The 27,501-nt window shown below is 46.0% G+C and overlaps 1 protein-coding gene across 1 annotated transcript in view; it reads left to right on the top strand.

Moving 5' to 3' along the window:
- LOC144769584 (uncharacterized) overlaps positions 1 to 27,501 on the top strand; it is a 334,720-nt gene that overhangs the window by 247,265 nt on the left and 59,954 nt on the right. Inside the window, exon 43 of the mRNA XM_078653744.1 lies at positions 100 to 198. Within this exon, the coding sequence (XP_078509870.1) occupies positions 100 to 198 (99 nt within the window). The remainder of the gene's footprint in view (positions 1 to 99; positions 199 to 27,501) is intronic.

Below are 27,501 nucleotides of genomic sequence, written 5' to 3'. Positions count from 1 at the left end.
GAGTCCCGAGTGCTAGTAATGGGTTAGATATCTGGCCCTGCTGGGTTCAAAATGCACTTACAGGTCGCTAATGTTAATCGTTTTCTCTTTCTCCTTCAGAATGTCTACCGTGTCCTCCACCTCCGGTCTGTGAAAGGGGACTTCACCTCGAAATACAGATCGACCCTGAGCTTGAGTGTTGTCCCCATTACAGATGTGGTAAGTATCAAATCCCAAACTGAGAATGGGATGTGAGAATGGAAATTGTGGGGCTGTGTGTGGTAGTGCACATTCTGATGCCGGTAATAAACAGGCCTTGGCAAAGCCAATAGGTCTTGCCTTTAAACTTTACCCATGTTCTTGGGTGGAGTAGAGGTTGGGGGCTGTATGGGGGAAAGCACTAAACGAAAGAGCAACACTGAGAACGGCAAAGGGAACAATGGGTGCTTGATGGAGGGGAAGCACACAATGGGGAAAGTAAAACTGACTGTAGCCAGGGCAAGGGTTGTGGGGGAAGCGCAAGATGGAGAGATCAACATGGAGGGAGAGTGAAGCACGTGAGTGAAAGAGAAGCATGGAATGTAGGGGAATTTTTATTGAGGGAGAATCACACAAGGGGAGCGCAACAGGAAGCATTGGGGTAGATTGCAGGAAGGAAGCACAGCAGGGAAAACCAACATATAAAGCAGTGGGTTATTTCTCCGGGAGGGAGAAGCACATGAGGCAGAGAGCAACACAGAGCACGAGGAAGTGGGATTGCGGCAAGGAGCACACGAGGGGTGGGCAAAATGGAGCATGGAGCTAGAGGAAGCACACAAGGGGGTGAGCAACACAAAGCGTGGAGGGAGTTTTGCAGGTGGATGAGGCAACCGAAGGAAAGCGCAGCACAGAGTAGCGGCAGGAGGAAGCACACAGGGCACACAGCAGTACCGAGCATTGGGGAGAAGCACACAAGAGATAACAACACGGAGGGCAGGGTGAGGTAAATCACACTAGGGAGAGATATGTAAAAGCCATTCACCCTCTTGGAGTGCTTAACTATAAAGACAAGCATTTACAATGCAATGGTTTCGCCTTTGACAAAGTTAGAGCTATTGGCATTGCAAATGACAAATTGTTTATTTATGGGTTGGTTTTGAAAACAGATAAATAAATGGCATTGTCATTTACACTATACAGCGCACACTGCACACATCCCAACTGTACAACACCCAGTGCTCTCTGCACCGTACAGCGCCCACAGCACGCATCCCATCTGTACAACACCCCGTGCTTTCTGTACCGTACAGCGCCCACTGCACGCATCCCAACTGTACAACACCCCATGCTCTCTGCACTGTACATGTTAATAATTTCCCACACCGTTAGTTATGTTTATTATAACAAACTTATGAGCAGGCTTGATCAAACAAGATTATCCTCAAATAATCATGCTCCATCAATGGTACTCCCACATCCAGAAATAAAGAAAGCGGTGACAGGGCAGCAAACCATGCCCATACCAGTTAGCAAAATGACAAGGTGCATAAAACAATATGGACATGAACATAGAAATGCCTGCGATTGGAGAGTCCAATATATATCAAGCTTTGCGCATTCCCCTTGTCAGCGCATTCCCAACTTATCCTGTTAATTAAGTAATCTGTAATGTAGAGTCTAGAGGAGTTTCCTCATACGGATACTACATAGCACTACTAACCATGATGTTACAAGAACCCCAGAATCATCGTGCCACAACCCACGCTTGCATATACAAAGCAGCACTCGTGATCACCAAAAAAAGCTTAACAGCAGCTGTCAAAAACAGTTCACAGGGAGCTCCGACGCACACACTGTTATCAGTCATCTGCCGGAAGCTGCTGCTCTCAGAAGGGGAAGTAAACAAAGGGGGCATTCTCCACATCTCACATGAAACTCCTATGAGATCCCACCCACTATCCACCCATGCTGCATGATACACATCTGCTTGACCCGCAAGATTGTCAGGACTCTGATCGACAAGGACGTTTTACTTTTATTACACGTCACAGAAACATATGCTACTACAGTTAATTAAGAGTGTGGGCCGCGGTACTGAGGGGGCAGCATCTCTACCTTGTCAGCACAGGGTAGACCGCACTGACAGCTATAATGCCGCCTCGTGACACTACAAATCACAGATCAGCCAATTGCAGTGTAGACGGAGGCAATGACAAACCTAAAGTACCTATCTATCTGCACCGGAGGGGGCCTTTAAGTCATGGTAGCAAGAACCGAATATAGCTGCAACCCTGACGAAGGCTAACAAGAGCGTTAAATACGGAGGCAATTACAAGCACTGGTGTATTGTGCTGTAGCTGTATTTGTGCATCCCCAGCCAAAGCCCTACTTACTGTGCGCAGCGGATCAGGCGGCTTCTCGCGGTCCAGCGCTCCCGCCGATCTCCGTTGCAACTGCTCCCGAGCCACTCGGTGCCGCGGCCTGGAGGAGCATAGCAGGCCGCTTCTCCTCCCTTCTCGGCTCGCAGAGGACTCCGGCGTTCAGCGGTTTGAAAATGGTGCAGCAATAAGCCGGGAAACAGAGCTGGGGCAGCGGCAGAGCTTCCAGCGGGAGGGGGGGCGGTTTGAAAATGGCGCGGGGCAGCGGCAGAGCTTCCAGCGGGAGGGGGGGGGGGCGGTTTGAAAATGGCGCGGGGCTGCGGCAGAGCTTCCAGCGGGAGGGGGGGCGGTTTGAAAATGGCGCGGCAGGAAGCTGGGAAACAGAGCCGTAAACATGCCTAAACAGACACAGACAGGGAGAAACATGAGGCGAGATAGACATACAAAGGTAATAGATATTTGAAACAAAATGCTGCTTACCTACTCCAACAGAAGACACTCCGAAAAAGCAAAAAACATGACCGAGAAAGAAAGAAAAAAAAACACGCCCACCGCCGCAGACGTAGGGAAAGGGGTGGGATGAGTAAAAATCGCGGGAACGCCCACGAATCTGCTACGGCCATGACGGGCAGATCTGTCTTCCAATGGCTAGCCTCCATTTATGGAGCTAGCCAATGGAAGACAGAGGCGGGATTAAGCTCCATACTGTTTACAAAAGTTTTCGCCTGTGCGATACTGCTTGCGCAGTAAACGCCAGGCGAAACCTAAAAAAAGGAGTTCCCTTTAACAGATCAGGTGAAGGATGCAAGCCAGCTAACCAGAAGAATGCAAAAGAGGCTATACTCCAGGGTAAGGATAAGCACAAGATGGGACAAGGAAAGCCATTGAATACAAAGTAGGAAAATAAGAGTAACTATACAGCCAACCAATGGTAAGCAGTGAGCTGGCTGTAAGTTCTAAGTAAGCCCACAACAGGTTTTTCACAACCGCAGCTTGTGCTGTCTGTCAAGCTAGACCTAAAAAGGCATGCAAAAAACTGACTGGCACGCTCTGGTGCAGCGCCTGCCCTCTTGACTGAAGGTGACATGAGCATCAGAGCAGCTGTAGCAGCCGCCTAAAAGTATAAAAGAGAAGGCTACAATTACTTTGCTGATGGAAATATGGCCTTCATAGGGCTTGATTCTCCTGGGTAGCTTGCTCGAACAGTCAAAGCTAGCTCTGATGAGGTGGTGTGAAGTTGAGTCAGTTAATGTATAAAAACAAATTACATACACAATACATATGAATGCTAGAATGTAAAAATAAATAATTTATAAAACATCTTAACATTATAGTACAATACGGGCCGTGACACAGATTAAAAGGTCAAATGGTACAACTAGGTGACTCTCAATGGAAGGCAAGGTTATTTGCCAAATACGAATAGACAAATCAAAATTAAACAAAATTGGATACAGCTTGGGCAGTCCTTGTTTCTACTGGACATACTGCAAATTGCACGGTTCCCGGGTCACTAGGTTCTCACAGTTGGGTTTAGCAGTCCCTACAGGCTGCTGACACTGATAACTCAGGATCTACTGAATGTGATAAGACAAATGTAGTTGAATGCATGGCTTGCTTTACAAAAATACTTGGTGACATTAAAATGATAAATGGCTGTAACTTTGAATTCTCCAGTATTAGGGGTGTCTTTCATAGATTCACATGCTTGAATATTCCCCGTCGTCGAAGTGGGAGTCCCACGGTACATAAAAATAGCAATATTGCTAATATAACATAAATGATAATATCATAGAATAATAATAATAGAGATAATACACTGTAAAACCTCTAAATGGTAACTTCCATAGGAAGACATTACAAGAGAAAAAACTCATTTGTAACATATCAGTGTCCTTATGTTGGTCCAAACTGCAGCCAATCAGGCTCAAGCACCCTCTAGAACCTTCTCCTCAGAAGCTCAAGCCCTCAGATTTTCTACCGCACGTCGTGTGAAGGGAGTCTCCCTGAGCTCTGCTCAGTTTTTTCTTCAAACTTTGTCTTTTCAACTTATTTCTTCCAGAATGTCAAGTAAGAAGTCTTTGTTTAGAGCTTGCTCTTCATGTGGGAAACTACGGTTGTTTGAGAAGGACCCCCACCAAAAGTGTATTTACTGCCTGTACCCTGACCACAAGGTGGATGAATGTAAATTCTGTAGAGCTCTTCCTTCTAAGACTCTCAGAGACAGGGAAGGTCGTCTTCTTATATGGTTGAAGCGCCTCCAAGATAAAGAAGATGTTCTGTCAGACGCAGTAAGTCTTCAGTCAGGCTGTTCCACTGTCCCTTCCAAGCGTGGGAGTGCTCAGGACTTACCTTCTCCTTTTCTACAGAAGAAGAAAAAGCTGGCTTTACCTGTGGCACAATCTTCAGGTCCTATGACTTCTGTGTCAACGCCCACGAGACCTGGCTCTCAGGCGTCTTGTCCAGGCTCTATCAGTATTCTGACAGTCTTGACTCCCAGGTCGTCGACGGGCTCGTCGACGACCGTTCCGTCCACAAGATTGGCTTTGCTGTCTTCGTCGACGACCTCTGTGACGACGACGTCTGCCTCCTCGTCGTCGACGATGGTGATGTCGACGTCCTCAACGTCGACGAGAGCTCCTACGATTCCGTCGACGATCCCTATTGTCTCGTCGGCGACGAAGTTGCCGTCGACGAAGAAATCCTCTTCGACGTCGAAGGATTCATCGTCGACGAAGGTCCCGTCGACGTCAGCCTCTCCGTCGACCACCTCGTCGACGTCGGCTTCGTCGACGAAGAAAGCAACGGTTCCGACGACGAGATCCCCGTCGACGTCGAGTGCTCCGTCGACCAGCTCCTCGACGACGGCGTCGTCGTCGAAGAAGGCGACGCCGGTTCCATCGACGAAGGTACCGTCGACGAAGGTACCGTCGACGACGATGCCGTCGACTAAAGTATCGTCGACGAAGATACCGTCGACGAAGACACAGTCGACGAGGCTGACGTCTCCGCAGATCCCAGCAAAGAAGTCTCCGTCGACGCACGTTTCGTTGACGACGATACCGTCGACGGCGAATCCCTCAGTGGGCCCTACCTCGTCGACGATGGCGATTTCCTCAGCGGCATGTTCAGATTCCTTCTCAGGATTGGGTTCTTTTGCCACCATGCCTCTGGTACCACTGCCTTCCTTGACCTCTGGCAGGGATTCTTCTCTGCAGTTGCCACCTCCTGATCTCCAATTACCCTCACCTTTGATGGCTACTGATCACGAGACTGGGTCTATGGGGGACGATGTTAACGATGAAGCTCACAGTCCATCGGAGTTAATCATAAAATGTCAAGACTCCAGTTCTGACCAAGAGGAGGTGGAGGAAGTGGTCCAACCGGATGACCAATTTGTCCAGTTTCCTATGGCATCTTTCCCAGTTTCTTTGTTTTCAAACCTCCAGCATATGCTGGATGACTACAATCGAAGGTTTCCGCCTACCCCTCAAGGTACTCCAAGCCACGCTCCTGCGGAGGACTCCGGCCCTGCCACCCATCCGCAGTCTTTGGAGCAGCCTGTTTTGCCAGAGCTTCCCCGCCCTAACCCCCCTCTTATTCCGCAACCTGGTGCGCACGGGGTGGATGAGTCGGACAGTGAAGAGGGGGAACTACACCAGGATACTGACGATGAGCAGGATCCGGATATGGCGGAATACGACGACTATAGGATACAGACACCTTCTCCGCAACAGCCAGAGGCAGGTGATTCGCCTTCCATTGATACAGCAAGCTTCCATGTGCTGATGAATAAAGCGGCGGACCGCTTTAAATTGCCGAGAGAACAGCGGCAAGAAGATTGCTTTCTCTACGATTTCAAGAACAAACCGTACAAACAAATTCACACCATACCAATCATAGAATTTGTATGGAAAGAAGGGATGAGGATTATGCACTCTCCTAACTCCTTGCCGGCACAAGTCCCTCGCCTGGAAAAGAAGTACAAGGCTCCGGCTGGTTCACCTGCTTGTTTGCTGTCACATCCCAAACCAGACTCGGTGGTCACACAGGCGGCACAGCGACGATCCCGTAATCCGGCAACTCCTCTCACTACTCCACCTGATAGAGAGGGTCGACGTTTGGACGCCATTGGGAAGAAATTTTCCACCATGTCCAATACGTCTGTACGCGCTGCAAATGCATTGGCCATTCTAGGTCGTTTCGACAGGCAAATGTGGTCTGATATTTCCGCATTCGTTTCACTAATACCGGAAGCGTCCAGAGCGGAAGCCCAACAAGTTCTCCAGGATGGCATGAGGGCGTCAGAGGAAATGATTGACTGTGCGATTGATGTGGCGAGTACGGGATTTCGCATCCTCGCCAGTGCTGCGGCCCTCCGCCGCCAGGGCTGGCTTAAATCCACTTCTTTCCGGCAAGAGGTCCAGTCGAAGATACTCGACATGCCCTATGACGGTGAATCTCTTTTTGGCGCTCACATTGACGAGGCGCTTGAGTCAATTAAAAAGGACACCGATACAGCAAAATCGCTAGTCTCCTTACAATTTAAGAAGCAGCCCTTTCGTGGCGCCCGTGGAAGAGGTTCGTCTTCCACAACTTTTCGAGGAGGACACACTCAGTACCGCCAATTCAACCAAGGCAATCAACGTTACTCCTCCCAACAGTCTACTCGCCAAAATCAGTCAAGACCCTATAAAGGAAAACCTACTTATAGGGGTGCCAACAACAAACGCCAGTGACTCTCATGTCACACAAGGAGTTGGAGGGAGAATCTCGCAGTTTTATTCCCAATGGTCTCTGATAACATCGGACCAATGGGTATTGGACATTGTTCGCAAGGGTCATGCCTTGGAGTTCACAGAGATTCCTCCTCATTCTCCGCCATCAGGCCCGCCACCTCCCCATTTTCTAGAATTGCAACATCAAGTTCGTCTTCTCATACTAAAAGGTGCAGTCGAAGTGGTTCCTATATCACAACAAGGGACAGGTTTCTACTCACGTTTTTTCCTCATTGCCAAGAAGACGGGAGAGTGGCGGCCTATACTGGATTTGAGGGCGCTCAATTTCTTTCTGAAACAGCAGTCTTTCCGCATGCTCACATTGTCAGAAGTCTTGCGGCTTCTCTGCAGCGGAGATTTCCTGTCCACGATAGATCTGCTAGACGCCTATTTTCATGTGCCGATTCTTCAACAGCATCGCCAATTTCTAAGGTTCAAGGTAGGCACTGTCCATTACCAATTCAAGGTGCTGCCTTTTGGCCTGCGCTCGGCGTGTAGTGTAGCTCCTATTTTCCCAATAGGCTCTGCGCATTGGAATAGTACCTACAGCAGTAAAGGCCTAGGCCAGACGTTAACTAGGTCTACTACTGTCGATATTAGACTTAATTTTTGGGTTTGCCAGCTAAGCTCAGAGTTCGCTAGAAACTTTCTCGAATGTTCAAGGAAGGATTAACTCCCCTGATTAGACAAGAAGGGATTTAGTTTCTGACAACCATAGAACATGACAACTTTGCTCTCCCCTAATCAAGAGTCAATCTCAAGAGTCGTGTGAGCACAAGGCAATTATTTTACTCAGTCAGTACGTGCATTCTTAGTCTCATCAGAATGTAGAGAAAAGGAAGAGACGGGCGTGTTCAATAAAAGATGTTATTTATTGATCAGTCTCTTTTCTCGTACAAGAGAAATGGATCGATATTATTGCAATACTTATTGTTAAGTAAAGTGCATACGTTAGAAGCAATAGTATAAAATAATACTGTAAAAACATTGATATGGTTTCTGAGCCATATGATGTTTAAAATGATTAAAATATATTTACATACACATATACATTTGACTAAACGTACTCAACTGGTGTTTCTAAATACGCCTACCCCGTGTACCTGACCTAAGTCTAATGCGTGGGCGGGAATAGAAAGTTACAGTTTAAGTTAAGTTTGTTTTTGCCAAGTAAATAACTAAAGAATTCTCTGTGAGGGGTTATTCAGTTCTGTACCTGGAAGTTAGGATGAATGAGGAATGGTATCTCTTTCTCTGCTCTCGATATTCCAGGCTGCCTGCGAGGGCTGCCCAGAAGCGCCGGTGCTGGGTCTCTCGGCTTGAGATAGCAGCGCGTCTCTCAGCGCGTCAGGAAGGCGGGGCTGTTGCCTGCGGGGTCTGCTTCTGCTCTCGGCTTCGGCAAGTATGGCTGCTCCGTCTTGTCACCACGCGTGTGTTTGCATAGGGCAAGGTCGGCAATATTTATACCTTAAAGGTGCCGGGATTGACGTAAGGATGGACATAGGTACGTCAATAAAGATGTCATACGACTTGCTCGTTAGCACATTCTTTACTAAAGTTCTCTGTGAAATCAAAACAATGGCCGCACGGATTATCCAGGTTGTCATAGGTTTGATTTGTTATGAGAACGTCGTATGCCTTATCAGGGGCTGGAGGAATGTCGCTTGTCTAATTAGATCTCAAGCGTTATGACCTAATCAGATAACACGTTCCTGTGCCGTAGTGTGACTGCGTCAGATAACGGTATCTGCATCATGGGGGCTTTCTTGCCTCATGGGCTGACTGTTAGTTAACTAGCTAGTTAGTTTAACCAGAATAGGGTCAGGAATAGGGGGATCGATTCAGAACCTATAGAAATACACGACACCCACTCCACGCTAACTATGGTCATATCTACTAATCTATGCATAGTATAACATAGTACAACATACTATAGAGTATAGTGTATACCTTACCACCCCAAAATACATAAATGCATTTTGAAATTTTCAAATATACTGAAAAATTGCAGTCATATATTGTATGCACTTAAGCTATGAATTAAATGCAAAAGTAAGCACGCATTTTATGCATTATTGCTTGTTGGTATATGAGAAATACACATGAAATGGCTCTTAATATGGCTATACAGAAAGAAAAGTCGAAACCATTTCATCACATAATATATTTTGTGAACATACCAGCGGGCAGCTAAAGTCTATATAAAGTATCTAAAAATAGAAATCTTAGTTCTCTAGGAATAGTTTCTTACTTTAAGCAGAAGATCAGTGTCCCGGGGAAAAAATATATAGAAAAATATTTTAAGGGCTTGCTGAAAAAGGTTGCTGTCCGTGAACTGGATTGTAATTGTTCATGTGACTTTATTTTTAAAGTTGAAGGCCGAATTCAGGGAACGCCGTGTGCGAGTTTACTCAAAAGTCTCTATTTCTGTTCCGGAGAGAACATCATATCATTCAGGCTTTCGAAAAAACTGTCAACAGCTTCATGGGAAAGTTCCTCTAAGTCGGAAATAGGGGTAACCATGCATTCGTGCGCATGATTGTCTCCATTGACATTCTGATTTGCATTGCTGACAGAAGGTCGTACCTGTTCGATGCTGCTTTCATCTTGAACTTCACTACTCTTCAATCGCAGTGGTGAAGATTCCAGGAATGCCGTCATCAGAATTGGCAGCCTTTGAGGGCAGCACAGTGCGTGAACCTTGGTAGGAACCAACAGTGTATCTGCATCCACCGGCGCATCCGATTGTAGCGTCAGACAGGTGTCTAACACGCATTCTTCTCCGCATAGCAGACACCTTAGTACAGGTAAAACACACCTTTGCCACATTGGTCGAAATGATAGAAACCAAGTCATGTTTAGGTCTCTAAGCCGGGAGAGTCCCAGGATTTTTGATATCCGGTCCCGGTATCCAATGGCTAGGATCGTATCTTCCATTGTCGCGAGAGTTTGATCTGTGACATGGGTTGCCATAACGGAAAATAAGGACTAGGAATAGGATTCCTGCAATTAGTCCTAGGATCAGGGGAAGTCCGCCAAAAATCGAATGGACGAAATCTGGAAAAATACCCAGTATGGCTTTGAATGGTGTTAATGCCATCGAAAATACTGTCTTAAATACCTTTGAGACCCCAGTGGTATCAGAAATATTTAAGATTTCGCTCAGGATTTCCGCGAAATGTACGGGGGAATTAGTTGATAATAATGTATGTATCTCTGCAGTCGTCCTTGCGACTTGTAGATCATACGTTTCTTTAGATGACGTGAGCCTTGTAGGCGTCTGAAGAAGCACTGTTTTCATTCTGCTTAAAGTATCTATTCGAATAGAAGTAATTTTCAAACCGGACCATGCCCTTGCCTCCCTGTCTGGAAAGGAGCTGGGGAACAAAGAACGTCCACAGCACTTGACCTTCGCCGTCGTAGTGACGAGATAAGGAGTCCCGGGCATAAGACTACAACATCTGCGGTCTACAATAAGAATGTAACTCCCATTATAGAGTCTTTGAAAGAATGGTTCTATTTCAGTTGCAGGTGCGCCTTGCTGGTGACATGAAAGGTTGTATGAATTCCCTTCACAGGCTCCGTGCAAACTAATACCGTTACACAGAAGTGTGCCGCTTAGTGACATAGCACAATTGTTGCCACTAAGAAACACTTTCTGTCCTTTGTTACTGACACATGCATGTGAATAGGGCAGGTTCCAAGTTGTTTTAAGGTACCCCTTTCCCAATTTCTCGTACATGCCAGCCTGTATATATTTTTGGCAGTATTGAAACCTGAAGGTTGAGATTGGAATATTTATGATTCCGTGGATTATCCATTCACTGACAGGTCGTTCTGACATTGTCATTGGTAATCTTTCTAGTTTTTCAATGCTCAAGATTGTATAATCAGCACCCTTCTGCGCCATACCGATTTGTCTATCAGTAAGGTTAAAGATTTGGAATAGTGACGTTGTGTTGATTAAACGCCAAGGCACGTAGCCTGAACGCAGATTTTGTAACGTCCAGCCAAGCTGTACAATAGAACGCAATTGTGACTGTCCATGTTGTAATAACAGTAAGTCTTGCGATAATATATCGATTGCTGAAGACACAATGCTGTCCAATGAAAAAATTCTGGAGGACAGAGTCATTAACCCATTGTCCACTACAGAAAGTGATTTTTCCAAATTAATACGATCAATTTCACGTATTCTCTCTGCTGTCTCAATTTGAGTAACCTTCCAGGCCTCATTGTATGCTGCATATACAGAGGCTGCTATGAAACGCTTATGATGCTGTTTGCGTGGTCCCAGTATGAAATCACGCAAGTCAGCACCATCAGTAAGTAAAGTTAGGTGTTGCTTAATTTCAGGCAGTGTGGAAGTTTGTAGCCATTGAAGGCATAATTTGCCCACACTGTAGGTTGTTATTATCCCTGGGTGATGTCTTTGGGGATATCTAGGGTCTGGCCTGGTCATTTTGAAACCCTGTGTTTTATTCAGGAATCTATCTTGACAGTTATTTGTATCTGTGGGCCAGATCAACCATTGTTTCCAATCAGGATGTGTTCTGTTTTGGTTAAGTATATGGTTTATGTCTATTTCTTCATCTGTTTCAGAGCTATTGCTAAACATTGTTGGCTTTGGAATAGACAGGTTATTTAAATCTTTGATTTTGGCTAAGCCAAGACAGGTGGTTTGTTGAACAGTGTCATTTAAAAATATCATTTGTTCTGGGATCATGCAGGCTCTAAACAAAGCTTCTAAACCCTGTACTTGCCATTCTTTTGTACCCCAAACACTTTTCAAATCAACATTTTTGTCCCAATAATCAAATCCAAAAGTATTCATTTTTTCAAAGAACGAATCAGAATAAATCAAGTTTGTGTTGGTTATCATGGTTTTCATCCCTGTCTTGTTTGACAATTTGTAATAAAATGTTTCAGCATTAGTTATGTTAAAACCTGAAAAATATGAATATTTGTCATAAACGGTTCTAGAGCTCCCTTTTGGAGGTGTAGCACAATGTTCCCATTGATTATAATTTAAAACATTTCTAGGTTGTGCAGATTTATGCAAGAAATGGTTACCATAATGGTTATAGCAATACATACTATCATAATTTGTAGAACCCTGCAAATAATCATGTTTTGTAAATTTAGCAGACATTACTAAGTCAGACATCATATTATTTATACTTTCAAAGTCCCAATCATCAGCAAATGAGTTTGGTTTTGCAAAATCACTCAAGGAGATCTTGATTTGGTGTGGATATTTCAGGATCTCGACCGGACCATAAATTTCATAGTCAGTGTTGTCCCAGGCTACCCCACCAGGTATTTGGAATTGCTGTGAAGTTGGCTGTAGAAAGTTCTGAAGAAAGTTCTCGTTTCTTGAGGTGTGAAGATGTGTGTGGTTTGAGGACCAAGTTGATGTTCTGACTTGCTGTGTCCATTTTAGCATATTTTCCCTCAATGAAGCGTCCCAAGGTAAATACCATGATGAGCCAAAGTATGAGGATAAATGCACCAAAACCCACCCAAAATTCAATCCATGGAGAAATCAGATATGTTTCTTTTAGTTGTTTCAAAAGTTCCTTTGCTTTGTCTTTAAAGGATTTTGATGATGGCTGTGTCTTTTGTTCACTGAAGCCGTCAGAGGAATCATCGAAGTTGATGAAGTAACCAGATGCAGTTCTATCAATTGTTCCAATTGGTTCAGGATTTTTGTTTTTTGCATTTTCACTTGGTACTTCAGTATAGATTGGTGTCTCTCTGCTAAATGTCTTTATTTGGGTTTTCAGAGATCTTAGTTCTATTGCATTGTTGCATAGTCCTTGTTGTTCTTCTGTAGGCGTTTCGAATGTGATGAGCCTCTTTGATAGGACCTCTGTACTGGTAGCAAACCTTGGTGTTCTGCTACTTATTGGGAGTCCACTTGGCCTACTGTTTGTTATCGGCCACATGTTGTGGTTTTACCAGGTCGATGGATACAACTCGGTTCTCCTTTTTTCCAGCAAGTGGCGGTAGTACAACTGATCTTGTCCCGTTGACAGACAAGACAGGAACTGCTTTTCTGTAAGAAGGCCCAAATTCCTTCTTTACCGCGATCTTCTCCCTGACTAGATCCCCGACTTTTGGAATCCAGACAGGTCTTGCTGGGACAGGTGGTGAATCTTCAGTGGTCGTTGGCTGTTGTTTCAACTGTATGTTGCTCAGGTCTTTTCTTGTTTTGTTTAAGTCCTGCAAAATAGCCAAACGGTCTTTGACATCAAAAGTTTTTTCTATTACCACTGAAGTCTGACTATCAAGGTCAGAGATCAACATCCTAGTTCCGAATAATAATTCGTACGGACTGAATCCCTTCAGAGAATTTCTTGGCAAGTTATTTAGACTACGTTGGACACTTATTAGATGTTTGACCCACCCAGCTCCCGAACCTAATATCCTTTGCCGTTATAGATTGCTTTATGTCACGGTTTTTTCTTTCAACAATTCCGTTCCCCTCAGGGTGAAATGGACAAGAGTACCGCAATTGCACGCCCATGCTGACCATGGCCTCCTTATAAGCCCGAGAGCTAAAAGCAGGACCATTGTCCGAATGCAGAATGCCAATTGCGTATGTGCCGATAAAGACCCGCAAATCTTTTATAACAGTTCTGGCGTCAGCCGTTCGCTGGGACCACATCCATATGAATCTCGTGCATGAGTCCACTGCGACCAAGATATATTTATAGTTACCATCCCTTTGTAAGGGACCGCAGTGGTCTAGATAAACACATGCTAATGGTTTATCCGAGATTAGAAGGGGCGTCTGTGCTGGACGTCTCACAGTTGATACTTTCATTTTTTGACATATTTCACATGCTAGAACATAGTTCCTTGTTTGTCTTCTCATTTGTGGCCACCAGTATCTCTGTTTTAATAATGATACTGTGGCTGAGACGCCAGCATGGGTAGAAGCAAGCCCTTCGTGTGCCGCTATTATTAGTCCTAATCTGTGTTCCATGTTTGGAATTGCCCTATCCCCCACTCCAGGGATTCGAGCAAAAGGAACATTGTTTTCATCAGTTATGTATGAGTATTTTACTGGAAAGCCTTTAGGGAGTGGTTCTATCGAATCCTTTTCTGAAGCGCTGACAGCTTGTAATATTTCGCTGTCTATTTTTGTTTTTGACCGGGTGACGGCTGCTACGGAAGCCGTTTGCACAGCTGCTTTCGCGGCCTCATCAGCCAATGAATTCCCTGCAACGTGAACGCCATCACGTTGATGACTCAGTGTATGTATCACGTGAGTCTTTGGTAGTTCTTTTTGTAAAAGAGCTACTTGTTCCCAGAGCATTTTATGCTTGATTGTGCCACCTTTCGCATCCTTGAAACCGTTCTGAAGCCAGATCTGCAAGTATTCATTATAAGACTGAACGCAATAATACGAATCGCACACTATAAGTGTGGGGAATTCTCGATCGGTATTTTCAAGCGCCATCTTGAATGCTAGTAGTTCAGCTCGCTGAGCTGTGCAATCTCCTAGAGATTGTGTTTTAGTGAGGGTTGGTTTAAATTTCCCTTCGTGCCAACGACCTTTAACAATCGCGCACGCAGCACTGTAAGCTTGTTTACCCCCTATTGCGGGTTGTGCTGATCCGTCTGTATATATTATACAGCCGTAGTGCTCTAGAGGCAGAATTTCGGTTGGCGGAGGACATTCAAATTCATATTGGAGAAATTCTTGTGTTTTTAAGTAAGGATCAAATTCGTACACCACGTCTGTTGCAGCAAGAGAGTTAGCCCATTGTATCCATCTTGGATGGAGTGCTTTAGCATTTGGAATGCTTGCCTTTGTTACCGCCTCTAAGGCTGGTATTGGTGTCACGATTACTATTCGTTTACCTTGTGCCAGGGCTCGTTCTTTTGCTATAGCTGTCTGTGTTGCTGTAAGAATTTTTTCCGTTGGGCTAAATTTCATTTCAGCCTTAGTGTACAAGTGTGATTTGAATGCAATTGGTACCTTATCTCCCTCATTAGAGGTTAGGTATGTGAATCCGCATCTCCCTGGGATGACTCGGATCACAAGGTTGCGTGTATTATCACGGGTTTCTAATTTTGTTTTAATTAGCATGTCTGTTTGTAAGGATCTCAAAATTTCTGTGTGTGCTTGAGTCCAACTGGATCTTTTAAAGTCTGGTTTAATTAGATCATAAAGGGGTTTGACCCTTTCTGCGTAATTTGCAATATATGTTCTTCCGAAATTTAGGAAGCCTAGAATTGACTGTAGGCTTTTTAGTGTTTTAGGAGCTTGGATTACGGCACATTTCTCTAGGAAATTGTCTGCCAGGCTTTTGCCTTCACTTGATAACTCATATCCTAAGAATAGGACCGTCAGATGGGCAATTCTGGACTTTTTGAAGTTGAATTTGTAGCCCTCTGCAGCGAAACCAAGTATTATGGTGTTCACTCTTTTCAAGTGAGTCTCCAAGTCATCATCTGTTAAGTAAATGTCATCGACATAAGATAATGCTTCATCATCATATAGTTGTAGTAATTCTGTTACTCTCGCTGAGAATACCCCCGGGCTGTTCTTGTACCCCTGGGCTAACCGACAGAATTGTTTTTGAGTGCCATTTACTGAGAAAGCTGTTAAATATCTGCTCTCTGGTGCTATGTTTTGACAAAAGAATCCATTGGAGATGTCCAAGGTTGTTTTGTATTTTTTGCGCACTATGTTATTCATTAGTGCAGCACTGTGTGAGTTTTGCACTGCAAAGGTTTTGCAACATGTGTTAAGGTGTCGGTAATCCAAAACTAGACGATATGAGTTGTCTGGTTTGGCGACCGGAAACAAAGGATTGTTCATTTGTGAGGTGCAAGTTTCAATCACCCCCTGGTATTCTAGCTGATCTAGTATTTCATTTACTTGTTTTTTAGCTTCTTGCTTAATTGGGTACTGCCTTTGTGCAGTTGGTTGTGATTTTAACTGGACTTTGTGAGGAGGAGAATCCTCATCCCATCCTACATGATTTTTATATAAAGCAGGTGCTAAGGCCACTGCCCACTTTCTAGCAAGTGTATATTTTTTATGAATCGGTATTTGATTCGAGAAGGCAGGCATAATTACTTCTTCGCCATGAGGGCACTCCCTGACAAACTCTGGTGGCCAGTCTTTTTCAGCTAGAAGGATGTCATAGCCTTTGGAGAGGTTATCCCAAAATAGTCCCCTAATTTTCCTAGTCTTATCTCCCTCTATACGTAATGTTATCTCGTATATTTTGTGGGGCTTGCTAACTCTGGTATCTGCAGTTTCCACTTGAAGGTATTCATTCGTGTCCACTGTCTCCAGATGATTCATAAGGACTTTGCGAGCTATGCTCACCTCTGCTGCGCTGTCTAGCATTGTCTGAGCCCACTCTCCGTTTTTCAGTTGTGTCCTCAGTATTCTCGGCATTTTTAACTACCTTGATACTGGCTACCTTCTTTTTTGGAAATTGTGATTTCTTTTTCAGTTGAGCAGGTTCCTTGTCTTTGGACTTGGCGTGCTCTTCTGATCGTCCTCTTCTTTCCGATTTCTGCGAGGAATTCTGAAAAGATTGAGAGGGACGTGTATCAATGTCTTGATATCTATCAGGTTTTTTAATATTATCCCTATTTCTAAGGTTATATCTATTCCCAGAGGGGTCACTCTGGGGTGACCTTTGTCTCGGGTTTGGAGATTTCTCTCTTCGCCTAGGAGACCTTCCTCTGGACTGGAATTTCTTTTCTTTAGGATTGGATTGTTTATTTCCATCCCAGTTCTTTTTTGGTGAATTATTATTATTATTAAAAAACATTTTTTCTGGACTTGTAGTCAGTTGCGGTTTTACTGGTATTCCACCTAGACTATCTCTGCCTAGTTCTTCATAGGATTTTTCTATGATTCTGGCAATTTCAGCTGGTTGGTCTGCTATATCTGTCTCTTTTAACCTCTGGCGGATCGCCACGTTTGCTGCTTCACCTTTTATGTTGGCTAATAATATAGCCGAGACCTGCTTGAAGTCTTTCAGTAATTTCATACCAAGAGTTAAAGCAGGTTCTGGACCGTATTCATCTTGAATTTGTTTTAGCACATCTGGTATTACCGAAATGGATGGAACACCGTGCGTTTTTGTATAGATGGAAGCAAAGACTGTACCCCAAGTGTCACAGTCCTCAATGTGTGGTGCGATTCCCATTGGGAGACATATAGTCAGAATCCTGTGTTTTTCCAGCGGGGTGGTGTCAGGAAACACCGCCTCTATTTGGGTAATTTTCTGTGCCAACCAGAATGGTATCTGTTCCCGTTTAGCTGGAACTTTACCTAGGCAGGATTGGATGTTCTGTGGTGTAATTTTATTTGTGTTCCCCTGGTGAGGGGTCAGCTGTGGAAGTTTAATCGCTGGCTGAATTGTTGAAGTCCGCATTACATACTGAACTAATTGTCTGTGAATTTTTAGTAGTTGTTTTAGCTGTATTAACAGCTCTGCTGCAGGCATTCTTTCGATGTCTGGATGTGGTGTGTATCCGGCTAAGACCGGCCACGTTGCTCCTGGTCTTCCTAAAGGACCGAGCCTTGTAATGTGATTGTTATGTATTAGGGCGCCATCAAATAAGAGCAAATGCTCTTGGAATTTGAGTGGTACTTCCACCTCCTCGAAAGGAGTGTACGTTTCAGGAGGTTCCTCTACTTTGTAATAGTGGAAGTACTTTGTTACAGCATTTGCTGCTGGAAAATGTATCCATGTATAGTATACCTCTGTCTGCCGATATTCGTGTGCCTCAATTACGAATATGACTGTGCCACCTCTAGGTGTCAGTCCATTTTCTATAAGTTTTAAGGTTATAGATCTCCTTTTAATGACCGGAATGAGTATTATATCCGCGTCTGCTGCTTGCATGGTAGCATCAGCATCTGCTATTTCAGTAGCTAATCTAATTGCCTCTCTTTCTCCATCACTGTCTCCCATTTTACTGACAGGATGGTATTATTTTTGTTTGCAGATCAGGTTTCTTATGGAAACAGAGATTAGATGCACAATATTCTGGAACTGTTTTATCCTTCAACGTTGACTAGACCAAGAACCATACATAGGAGTTCCCTCCTGCGAGGTTTTGGAGGATATAATAACCTTTCACCCACTCCAGACGTCTTTGGAGTATTTGGGAAAAGGGGTCTGAGTGAGAAAGCACGACTGAGTTACTCTAAATGTCTTACGTTAGTTTTATCGCCCTTTCCAAACGCGTTGGGCGCCATGTAGTGTAGCTCCTATTTTCCCAATAGGCTCTGCGCATTGGAATAGTACCTACAGCAGTAAAGGACTAGGCCAGACGTTAACTAGGTCTACTACTGTCGATACTAGACTTAATTTTTGGGTTTGCCAGCTAAGCTCAGAGTTCGCTAGAAACTTTCTCGAATGTTCAAGGAAGGATTAACTCCCCTGATTAGACAAGAAGGGATTTAGTTTCTGACAACCATAGAACATGACAACTTTGCTCTCCCCTAATCAAGAGTCAATCTCAAGAGTCGTGTGAGCACAAGGCAATTATTTTACTCAGTCAGTACGTGCATTCTTAGTCTCATCAGAATGTAGAGAAAAGGAAGAGACGGGCGTGTTCAATAAAAGATGTTATTTATTGATCAGTCTCTTTTCTCGTACAAGAGAAATGGATCGATATTATTGCAATACTTATTGTTAAGTAAAGTGCATACGTTAGAAGCAATAGTATAAAATAATACTGTAAAAACATTGATATGGTTTCTGAGCCATATGATGTTTAAAATGATTAAAATATATTTACATACACATATACATTTGACTAAACGTACTCAATTGGTGTTTCTAAATACGCCTACCCCGTGTACCTGACCTAAGTCTAATGCGTGGGCGGGAATAGAAAGTTACAGTTTAAGTTAAGTTTGTTTTTGCCAAGTGAATAACTAAAGAATTCTCTGTGAGGGGTTATTCAGTTCTGTACCTGGAAGTTAGGATGAATGAGGAATGGTATCTCTTTCTCTGCTCTCGATATTCCAGGCTGCCTGCGAGGGCTGCCCAGAAGCGCCGGTGCTGGGTCTCTCGGCTTGAGATAGCAGCGCGTCTCTCAGCGCGTCAGGAAGGCGGGGCTGTTGCCTGCGGGGTCTGCTTCTGCTCTCGGCTTCGGCAAGTATGGCTGCTCCGTCTTGTCACCACGCGTGTGTTTGCATAGGGCAAGGTCGGCAATATTTATACCTTAAAGGTGCCGGGATTGACGTAAGGATGGACATAGGTACGTCAATAAAGATGTCATACGACTTGCTCGTTAGCACATTCTTTACTAAAGTTCTCTGTGAAATCAAAACAATGGCCGCACGGATTATCCAGGTTGTCATAGGTTTGATTTGTTATGAGAACGTCGTATGCCTTATCAGGGGCTGGAGGAATGTCGCTTGTCTAATTAGATCTCAAGCGTTATGACCTAATCAGATAACACGTTCCTGTGCCGTAGTGTGACTGCGTCAGATAACGGTATCTGCATCATGGGGGCTTTCTTGCCTCATGGGCTGACTGTTAGTTAACTAGCTAGTTAGTTTAACCAGAATAGGGTCAGGAATAGGGGGATCGATTCAGAACCTATAGAAATACACGACAGGCGCCTCGTGTTTTCACGAAGGTCCTGGCCCCAGTCATGGCTTATCTACGTCTTCAAGGAGTGCAGATTTTTCCTTATCTGGACGATTGCCTCCTGAAATCTCCGTCTCCTCTACAGCTGGCTCACGACACAAGTCTCTGCCTACAGACTTTCGAGTCACTGGGGTTGACCATCAACGTGGACAAGTCACATTTAACACCATCACAAAGGAGAAACTTCCTGGGTGCCATTCTCGACACGGAATTATCAAAAGCCTTCGTTTCCCAAGAACGACAGGTGAAGATAGTACGTCTGGTCACCCTCATCCGTTCAAAACAGTCAGTTTCTGTCCGCATGTTGAAGTCCTTTCTGGGGATGGCGTCGTCCTGCATCGCTCTACTCCCGAACTGCAGGCTCCGCACTCGCCCTATTCAGGAGGAACTAGACCTGCAATGGCGCCAAGTGTCAGGATCCTTCAACGATCTAGTGAGAGTCTCGTCTCGCATGAAAGACAGTCTCCTTTGGTGGAGAGAACCATCCAACCTAAACGAAGGAGTTTCCTTTCTGGCCCTTCCTCCGGATCTAACACTGACCACAGATGCATCCATGGAGGGTTGGGGAGCTCATCTCCTAGACCTTTCAATCAAAGGAAAGTGGACACCGTCACAACGAACATGGCATATCAACAGATTAGAGCTGCTGGCGATCTTCCTTGCTCTCAGATCTTTTCTGCCTGTAGTGCAAGGAGAGTCCGTGCTGGTTCAAACGGACAACACAACCAGCATGCACTACATGAACAAACAGGGCGGCACAAGATCTCAGCCCTTGTCTCGGCTAGCTCAGAAGATCTGGAACTGGGCTCTTCGTCATCGAATCTCCCTGACGGCGGTCCATCTGCCGGGGGTTTCAAACATCCTAGCGGATTCGTTGAGCAGATCCACATCATCGACCCACGAGTGGGAGCTTCATCAACAAACTCTGGACATGGTGTTCCGCCGTTGGGGTCGTCCCCTGATGGACCTTTTTGCCACTCCACTGAATCGGAAGTGCCCCGCCTTTGCGAGCTGGCATCCTCATCCGGGGTCCAGCGGCAACGCCCTACTCATGGACTGGAGCGGCCTGTTCGCCTATGCATTTCCTCCCATACCATTGGTGCCGAGGACATTGTGGAAGATGCGCAGGCAACCCTGCCACTTGATACTGATCGCACCTCGTTGGCCCAGACAGGCTTGGTTCTCAGAACTTCTTCTGTTGTCCCAATGCACGCCCATTCGTCTACATCCACGTCCAGATCTTCTGTCCATGGACGAGGGCCAAGTCTGCCATCCAGACCCGACCACTCTTCAGTTATGGGCATGGAACCTGAATACCTCGAATTCGCGAATTTAGAGATGCCCCAGGAATGCAGAGAGATTCTGGCTTCTGCTAGAGCTTCCTCAACTGTTCAAACGTACAAACTAAAGTGGAAACGGTTTTGCCATTGGTGCGCAGAAGCAAATGTCCATCCACTCACTTCTGCCCCGGAACAGCTGTTGCCTTTCTTTCTAAGCCTTGCTCAGTCTGGCCTCTCTCATGCCACCTTGAGGGTCTTTCTGGCAGCTATTTCACGTTTCAGACATGATGGCTCAACCTCTCTCTGCTCATCCAGAATTATCCGACAATTCTTTAAAGGTCTCTTCAGGAAGTTTCCTCCTATCAGACGCCCGCCTCCGGCATGGCAGCTCAACGTGGTATTGTCACAGCTCATGAAGCCTCCTTTTGAGCCAATCCACAGAGCAGACAACAAGTTTCTTACCTGGAAGGTCGTTTTGCTTTTGGCCCTAACATCTTCTCGCCGTGTGAGCGATCTTCATGCTTTCACAATCAAGCCTCCTTATTTGCAATTCAAAGCAGATGGAGTATCTCTTCGTACCAATCCCTCTTTTTTGCCAAAAGTGCCTACAGATTTCCATCTGAACGAACCTGTCTTCTTGAAGACTTTCTTCCCGAATCCACAGTCACCGGCAGAACAACGCCTTCATTCCTTAGACATCAGCCGTTGTCTAAAGTTTTACATTTCAAGAACTGCCCCTTTCCGCAAATCAGATCAACTTTTTGTAGCATATGGAAGAATGCGAAGGGGACATTCAGTGACAAAACAAACACTTGCAAGATGGCTCTCAGCAGCCATATCCTACTGTCATCAACAAGCTGGCAAGCCTTTACAGTGTCCTGTGAAGGCGCATTCGACGAGAGCGATGGCGTCTTCCACCGCCTTGTTTGCCGGAGTGCCTCTACACCAGATTTGCCGGGCGGCAACGTGGTCGAATAGGCACACCTTTACCAGACATTACTGTTTGGATTCTATCAGCGAGGCGGATACCGCAGTGGGGCAAGCAGTGCTTCGCCATCTCTTTAAATAAGGTGAGCCTCTGTTCCCTCCTCCTTTTTCTTCTGTGATTGCTATATGCTTTTAAGCTATGTGTTTACTTCTTGTGAAGATGCTTGCAATCCCAGTGCTAAGGAGTTACTGCTATCTATTCTATTCAAGCATGTGAATCTATGAAAGACACCCCTAATACTGGAGAAGAACTATTGTTACTTACCTGTAAACAGGTGGTTCTCCAGTATTGGTGTCTTTCATAGATTCACATGCGACCCACCCTTCCTCCCCTCAGAGGCTCTCTTCTCCTCATACGCTATTATTACTAGTGCTACGAAAATCTGAGGGCTTGAGCTTCTGAGGAGAAGGTTCTAGAGGGTGCTTGAGCCTGATTGGCTGCAGTTTGGACCAACATAAGGACACTGATATGTTACAAATGAGTTTTTTCTCTTGTAATGTCTTCCTATGGAAGTTACCATTTAGAGGTTTTACAGTCTATTATTATTATTCTATGATATTATCATTTATGTTATATTAGCAATATTGCTATTTTTATGTACCGTGGGACTCCCACTTCGACGACGGGGAATATTCAAGCATGTGAATCTATGAAAGACACCAATACTGGAGAACCACCTGTTTACAGGTAAGTAACAATAGTTCATCCTAGGTCGTGGTCAAAGCATTCCAGGGGGAGAGGGGTGAAGCAGGAAGTCTTGGCTCTCTTGTTGTAATGATTAGAAACACACTGGCTAATATCTCTAGCTGTTGGTGGTCCCACAATCTGGGGATGCCTCTATTCACAGCAGGGGTGTTGGCTCCCTTCAAACCCAAGTAGGGTTTCCATAACCCTAGGCAGGAGGTTCTACAGCTGGCTAAGCGAGGGGATCTGACGCTGAACTCAATAAAGGCGCTGCTGCCAGGATGGTGTTCGGACATCCACAGACGTGATTCTGGGACGGTTCACAAACCTCTATTGAGAGAAGTTGTCTGGCAAGAACGACTTGTCTTCTGGACTGTCAGAACTAAGTTGGTTGTTTTTACTGGTAGGCGCCCATCCAAAACCTTACCATAAGCGCAACCTGATTCAGACGGAACAGCCTAACACACAGGGAAGTGGCTGTTGTTCTATTATAAGGGGCAGTCAACAGATTCAGTGCCTGTTGTAAAGCCATGCTGCACCACCAAAAATCATAAATCACTGCCACCAGCCAGAAACCTCCACTTTAGGGTGTTGAGGGCATATTTGGCTGCCGCTTCGCACACGTCTGTACGGTTTCCAACAACTAGAGTGTTGTGTGAGTGGAAGGGCAATCGGGACACCGTTGCTGGGTTGGTTTGTTCAAATAGTGTAGTCAGTGAATCAGGCCAGAACTTAAGGAAACTCCCACCATTCCATTGAAAACGAAAGCCCACCCTCTTTTATAGTTATAACATGCTGTTTTGAAAAATTCAGTCCGGGTATAAAAATGTAATTTATTTATTTATTTATGGGATTTTTAATGCGCAACTAATACCCTAGGGTGTCTAGGCGCAATGAGATGCTCTAAGATACACAAAATTCAGAACAGGAACTTATTGATTAAATAACCAAGTTTTCAGAGCCTGAAATAAGTGTTAACGTGACAGTGCAGAGAGGAAAAAAATGTAATATATCAAATGCAGTACAGAGACGAAAAGGTAAGAGACGTTTGGAATAAGTAAGGATGAAAGGGGAACGAGATAAAGAGAAAGTAAAAGGAACTAAGGATGAGAAAGAAAAGGAGCAGAAGTATGGGTGTCAGGGAGACGAGTACGAAGTAGATAAGTGAGAGAGAAGCGACCACAGCATATAGATGTGAAAGGGAGGAATGGGATAGAGAGATGACAAGGAGATTAAACAGAGGTTTGGGAAAAGGGAAATGTAGGACATACTTAGAAGAAAAGAGAGAATGTAAAAGGGTGGGAGAGAGAAGAAAGGAGCAAAGGCATATGGGAGTAAGGAGATGAAGAGAAAGAGTGAGGAAATGGAGGAAGGAGAACAAGGACAAGTGAGATTGGAGGATAAAAAGAAAGACATTGGGAAGGGTAGTGAGGAAACAGGAAAAGGGGAAGAGTGGGTGACGGAGTGAAGGTAGAAAGGAGAGGGAAACGATGGGTAAAGGAGGGCACAGAGCTGGCCTTCGTGGACCGGTTTAGATAACTTCTGCTTTAGTCAGTCTATCGCAATGTCAATGTAATGCACTAGGACCTATGGTGCGGCCCCAGCAGATACATCTCAAGAGGGGATAGTATCAAATGGCACTTCAGTTCCTGGCATCTGGAGTACACAGAGACCACAGGAGTGCACATGGCCTTTCCACACAGAGGATCTCAGACATGCCTTCGACCTGTGACTTGTTGATTGTCGAGCACTGGATGTCTCACACCTCTGTGTGTGACCTGCACTGACGCCTCTCTACGTATTTCTATTTTCCATCAGTGTGTGATCTATGTACACCAGCTCCGACCTGCGACGATGGGTATCGTAGAGAAGTGGTGCCCAACCCGGAAAGTGTCTGCTGTTCTCTATACATCTGTGGTAAGTAGCACGGACAGGGTTATGCCCATTAACTGAGAGAAGTAGCTTGGGCCAGGACATGGGATGGAGGGCCAGGACTACAGATGCCAAGACAAAACTGCACCCAACATTGCAAAAGAGCTTTGAAGCAGAGTCTGCTGTGAGGTCTGCCGGTGCAAGGGCACCAAGACAAAGGGGATTAAAGACCTGATGTTAATCTGACCCCTCAGCAATGTCTAGCGGTGGGGGGAGGAGGGAGGCTGAAAAGTAACTGCAGAAGAACAAACATGAAGTAGGGGAAGCTCGGAGTGATTCTGGTAAAAAGAAGCATGGGGACTGTATGGGCAATGCAGCATAGAAGAAGAGGAGGGACTGGGGCAGCACAGAGGGGTCCAAAAGAAGTCTGAGCAGGAGTACAGCAACGAATTGATCAGGTGAGGTTGGAACCGAGGAGGATGTAGTGGCCTCTTAGGGTCTCTCCCATATATACTGATTGCAGCGCCTGGCCTCTCTGGGCCGCTCCCAAATCATTGACTGTGGTACCCGGCCTCTTTGGCCTCTCACATCACATTGACTACTGCACCTGGCCTCTCTGGACCTCTCCCATCACATTGACTATAGCACTAGGCCTCCAAGTTTCTGTGCCATCACACTGACTGCAGAACCTGGCTCTCAGGGTCTCTCCCTTCACATTGACTGCATCACCTTGCCTCCAAGGACCTGTGCCAACACACTGACTGCAGCACGGCCTGCCAAATGATCTGTGCCATCACACTGACTGTAGCACCTGGTGTCCAAGGATCTGAGCCATTACATGAACCTTAACACCTGGCCTCCCTGGGTCTCTCCCATCACATTAACTGCAGCACCTGGCCTCTCTGGGTCTCTCCCATCACACTAACTGCAGCGCCTGGCCTCTCTGGGTCTCTCTCATCACACTAACTGCAGCACCTGGCCTCTCTGGGTCTCGCTCGTCACACTAACTGCAGCACCTGGCCTCTCTGGGTCTCGCTCGTCACACTAACTGCAGCACCTGGCCTCTCTGGGTCTCTCTCGTCACATTAACTGCAGCACCTGGCCTCTCTGGGTCTCGCTCGTCACACTAACTGCAGCACCTGGCCTCTCTGGGTCTCGCTCGTCACACTAACTGCAGCGCCTGGCCTCTCTGGGTCTCGCTCGTCACACTAACTGCAGCGCCTGGCCTCTCTGGGTCTCGCTCGTCACACTAACTGCAGCACCTGGCCTCTCTGGGTCTCGCTCGTCACACTAACTGCAGCGCCTGGCCTCTCTGGGTCTCGCTCGTCACACTAACTGCAGCGCCTGGCCTCTCTGGGTCTCGCTCGTCACACTAACTGCAGCACCTGGCCTCTCTGGGTCTCGCTCGTCACACTAACTGCAGCGCCTGGCCTCTCTGGGTCTCGCTCGTCACACTAACTGCAGCACCTGGCCTCTCTGGGTCTCGCTCGTCACACTAACTGCAGCGCCTGGCCTCTCTGGGTCTCGCTCGTCACACTAACTGCAGCACCTGGCCTCTCTGGGTCTCTCGCATCACATTAACTGCAGCACCTGGCCTCTCTGGGTCTCTCCCATCACATTAACTGCAGCACCTGGCCTCTTTGGGTCTCTCCCATCACATTAACTGCAGCGCCTGGCCTCTCTGGGTCTCTCCCATCACATTAACTGCAGCGCCTGGCCTCTCTGGGTCTCGCTCGTCACACTAACTGCAGCACCTGGCCTCTCTGGGTCTCTCCCATCACATTAACTGCAGCGCCTGGCCTCTCTGGGTCTCGCTCGTCACACTAACTGCAGCGCCTGGCCTCTCTGGGTCTCGCTCGTCACACTAACTGCAGCACCTGGCCTCTTTGGGTCTCTCTCATCACATTAACTGCAGCACCTGGCCTCTCTGGGTCTCACCCATCACATTAACTGCAGCACCTGGCCTCTCTGGGTCTCACCCATCACATTAACTGCAGCACCTGGCCTCTCTGGGTCTCACCCATCACATTAACTGCAGCGCCTGGCCTCTCTGGGTCTCGCTCGTCACACTAACTGCAGCACCTGGCCTCTCTGGGTCTCTCTCATCACATTAACTGCAGCACCTGGCCTCTCTGGGTCTTTCTCATCACATTAACTGCAGTACCCTACTTCTCTGTGTCTCTAACATCATACTGACTGAAGTATCTGGCCTCTCTGGGTCTCTCCTATCACATTAACTTCAGCACCTTGTTTCTCTGACTCTCTCCCATCACATTGGCTGCAGCACCTGGACTCTCCCCGGGTCTCTCTCATTACATTAATTGCAGCACCCGCCTCTCTGTGTCTCTCCCATCTGCAGCACCTGGATTCTCTGGGTCTCCCCCATCACATTAACTGCAGCACTTGGCCTCGCTAGGTCTCTCTCATCAGACTGACTGCAGCACCTGGCCTCCGGGTCTTTCCCATCACATTGACTGCAGAACCTTGGGGCATATTATCAAGGTCGGGCGATACATTATCGCCGCTTTTATCGGCAGGAAACTGCCGATAAAGCGGCGATAATGGGCTTGATAATATGCTCTATGAATTCCTATCGAAGCCCATGTTAGATGTGAAGACATCTAACATGGGCTTCGATAGGAATTCCATAGAGCATATTATCAAGCCCATTATCGCCGCTTTATCGGCAGTTTCCTGCCGATAAAAGCGGTGATAATGTATCGCCCGTCCTTGATAATATGCCCCCTTGTCTCTCTGACTCTCTCCCATCACATTGACTGCAGGACCTGGACTCTCCGGGTCTCTCATCACATTACTTGCAGTGCCTGCCTCTGTGGGTCTCTACCGTTACAGTGACTGTAGCACTCGACCTCTCTGTGTCTCTTCCATCATACTAATATATAGTGGTTGGGG

This window comes from Lissotriton helveticus, chromosome 7 (assembly GCF_964261635.1).
Source record: "Lissotriton helveticus chromosome 7, aLisHel1.1, whole genome shotgun sequence".
NCBI classification, from domain to species: Eukaryota; Metazoa; Chordata; class Amphibia; order Caudata; family Salamandridae; genus Lissotriton; species Lissotriton helveticus.
This window is presented reverse-complemented; position numbering and strand designations above follow the sequence as displayed.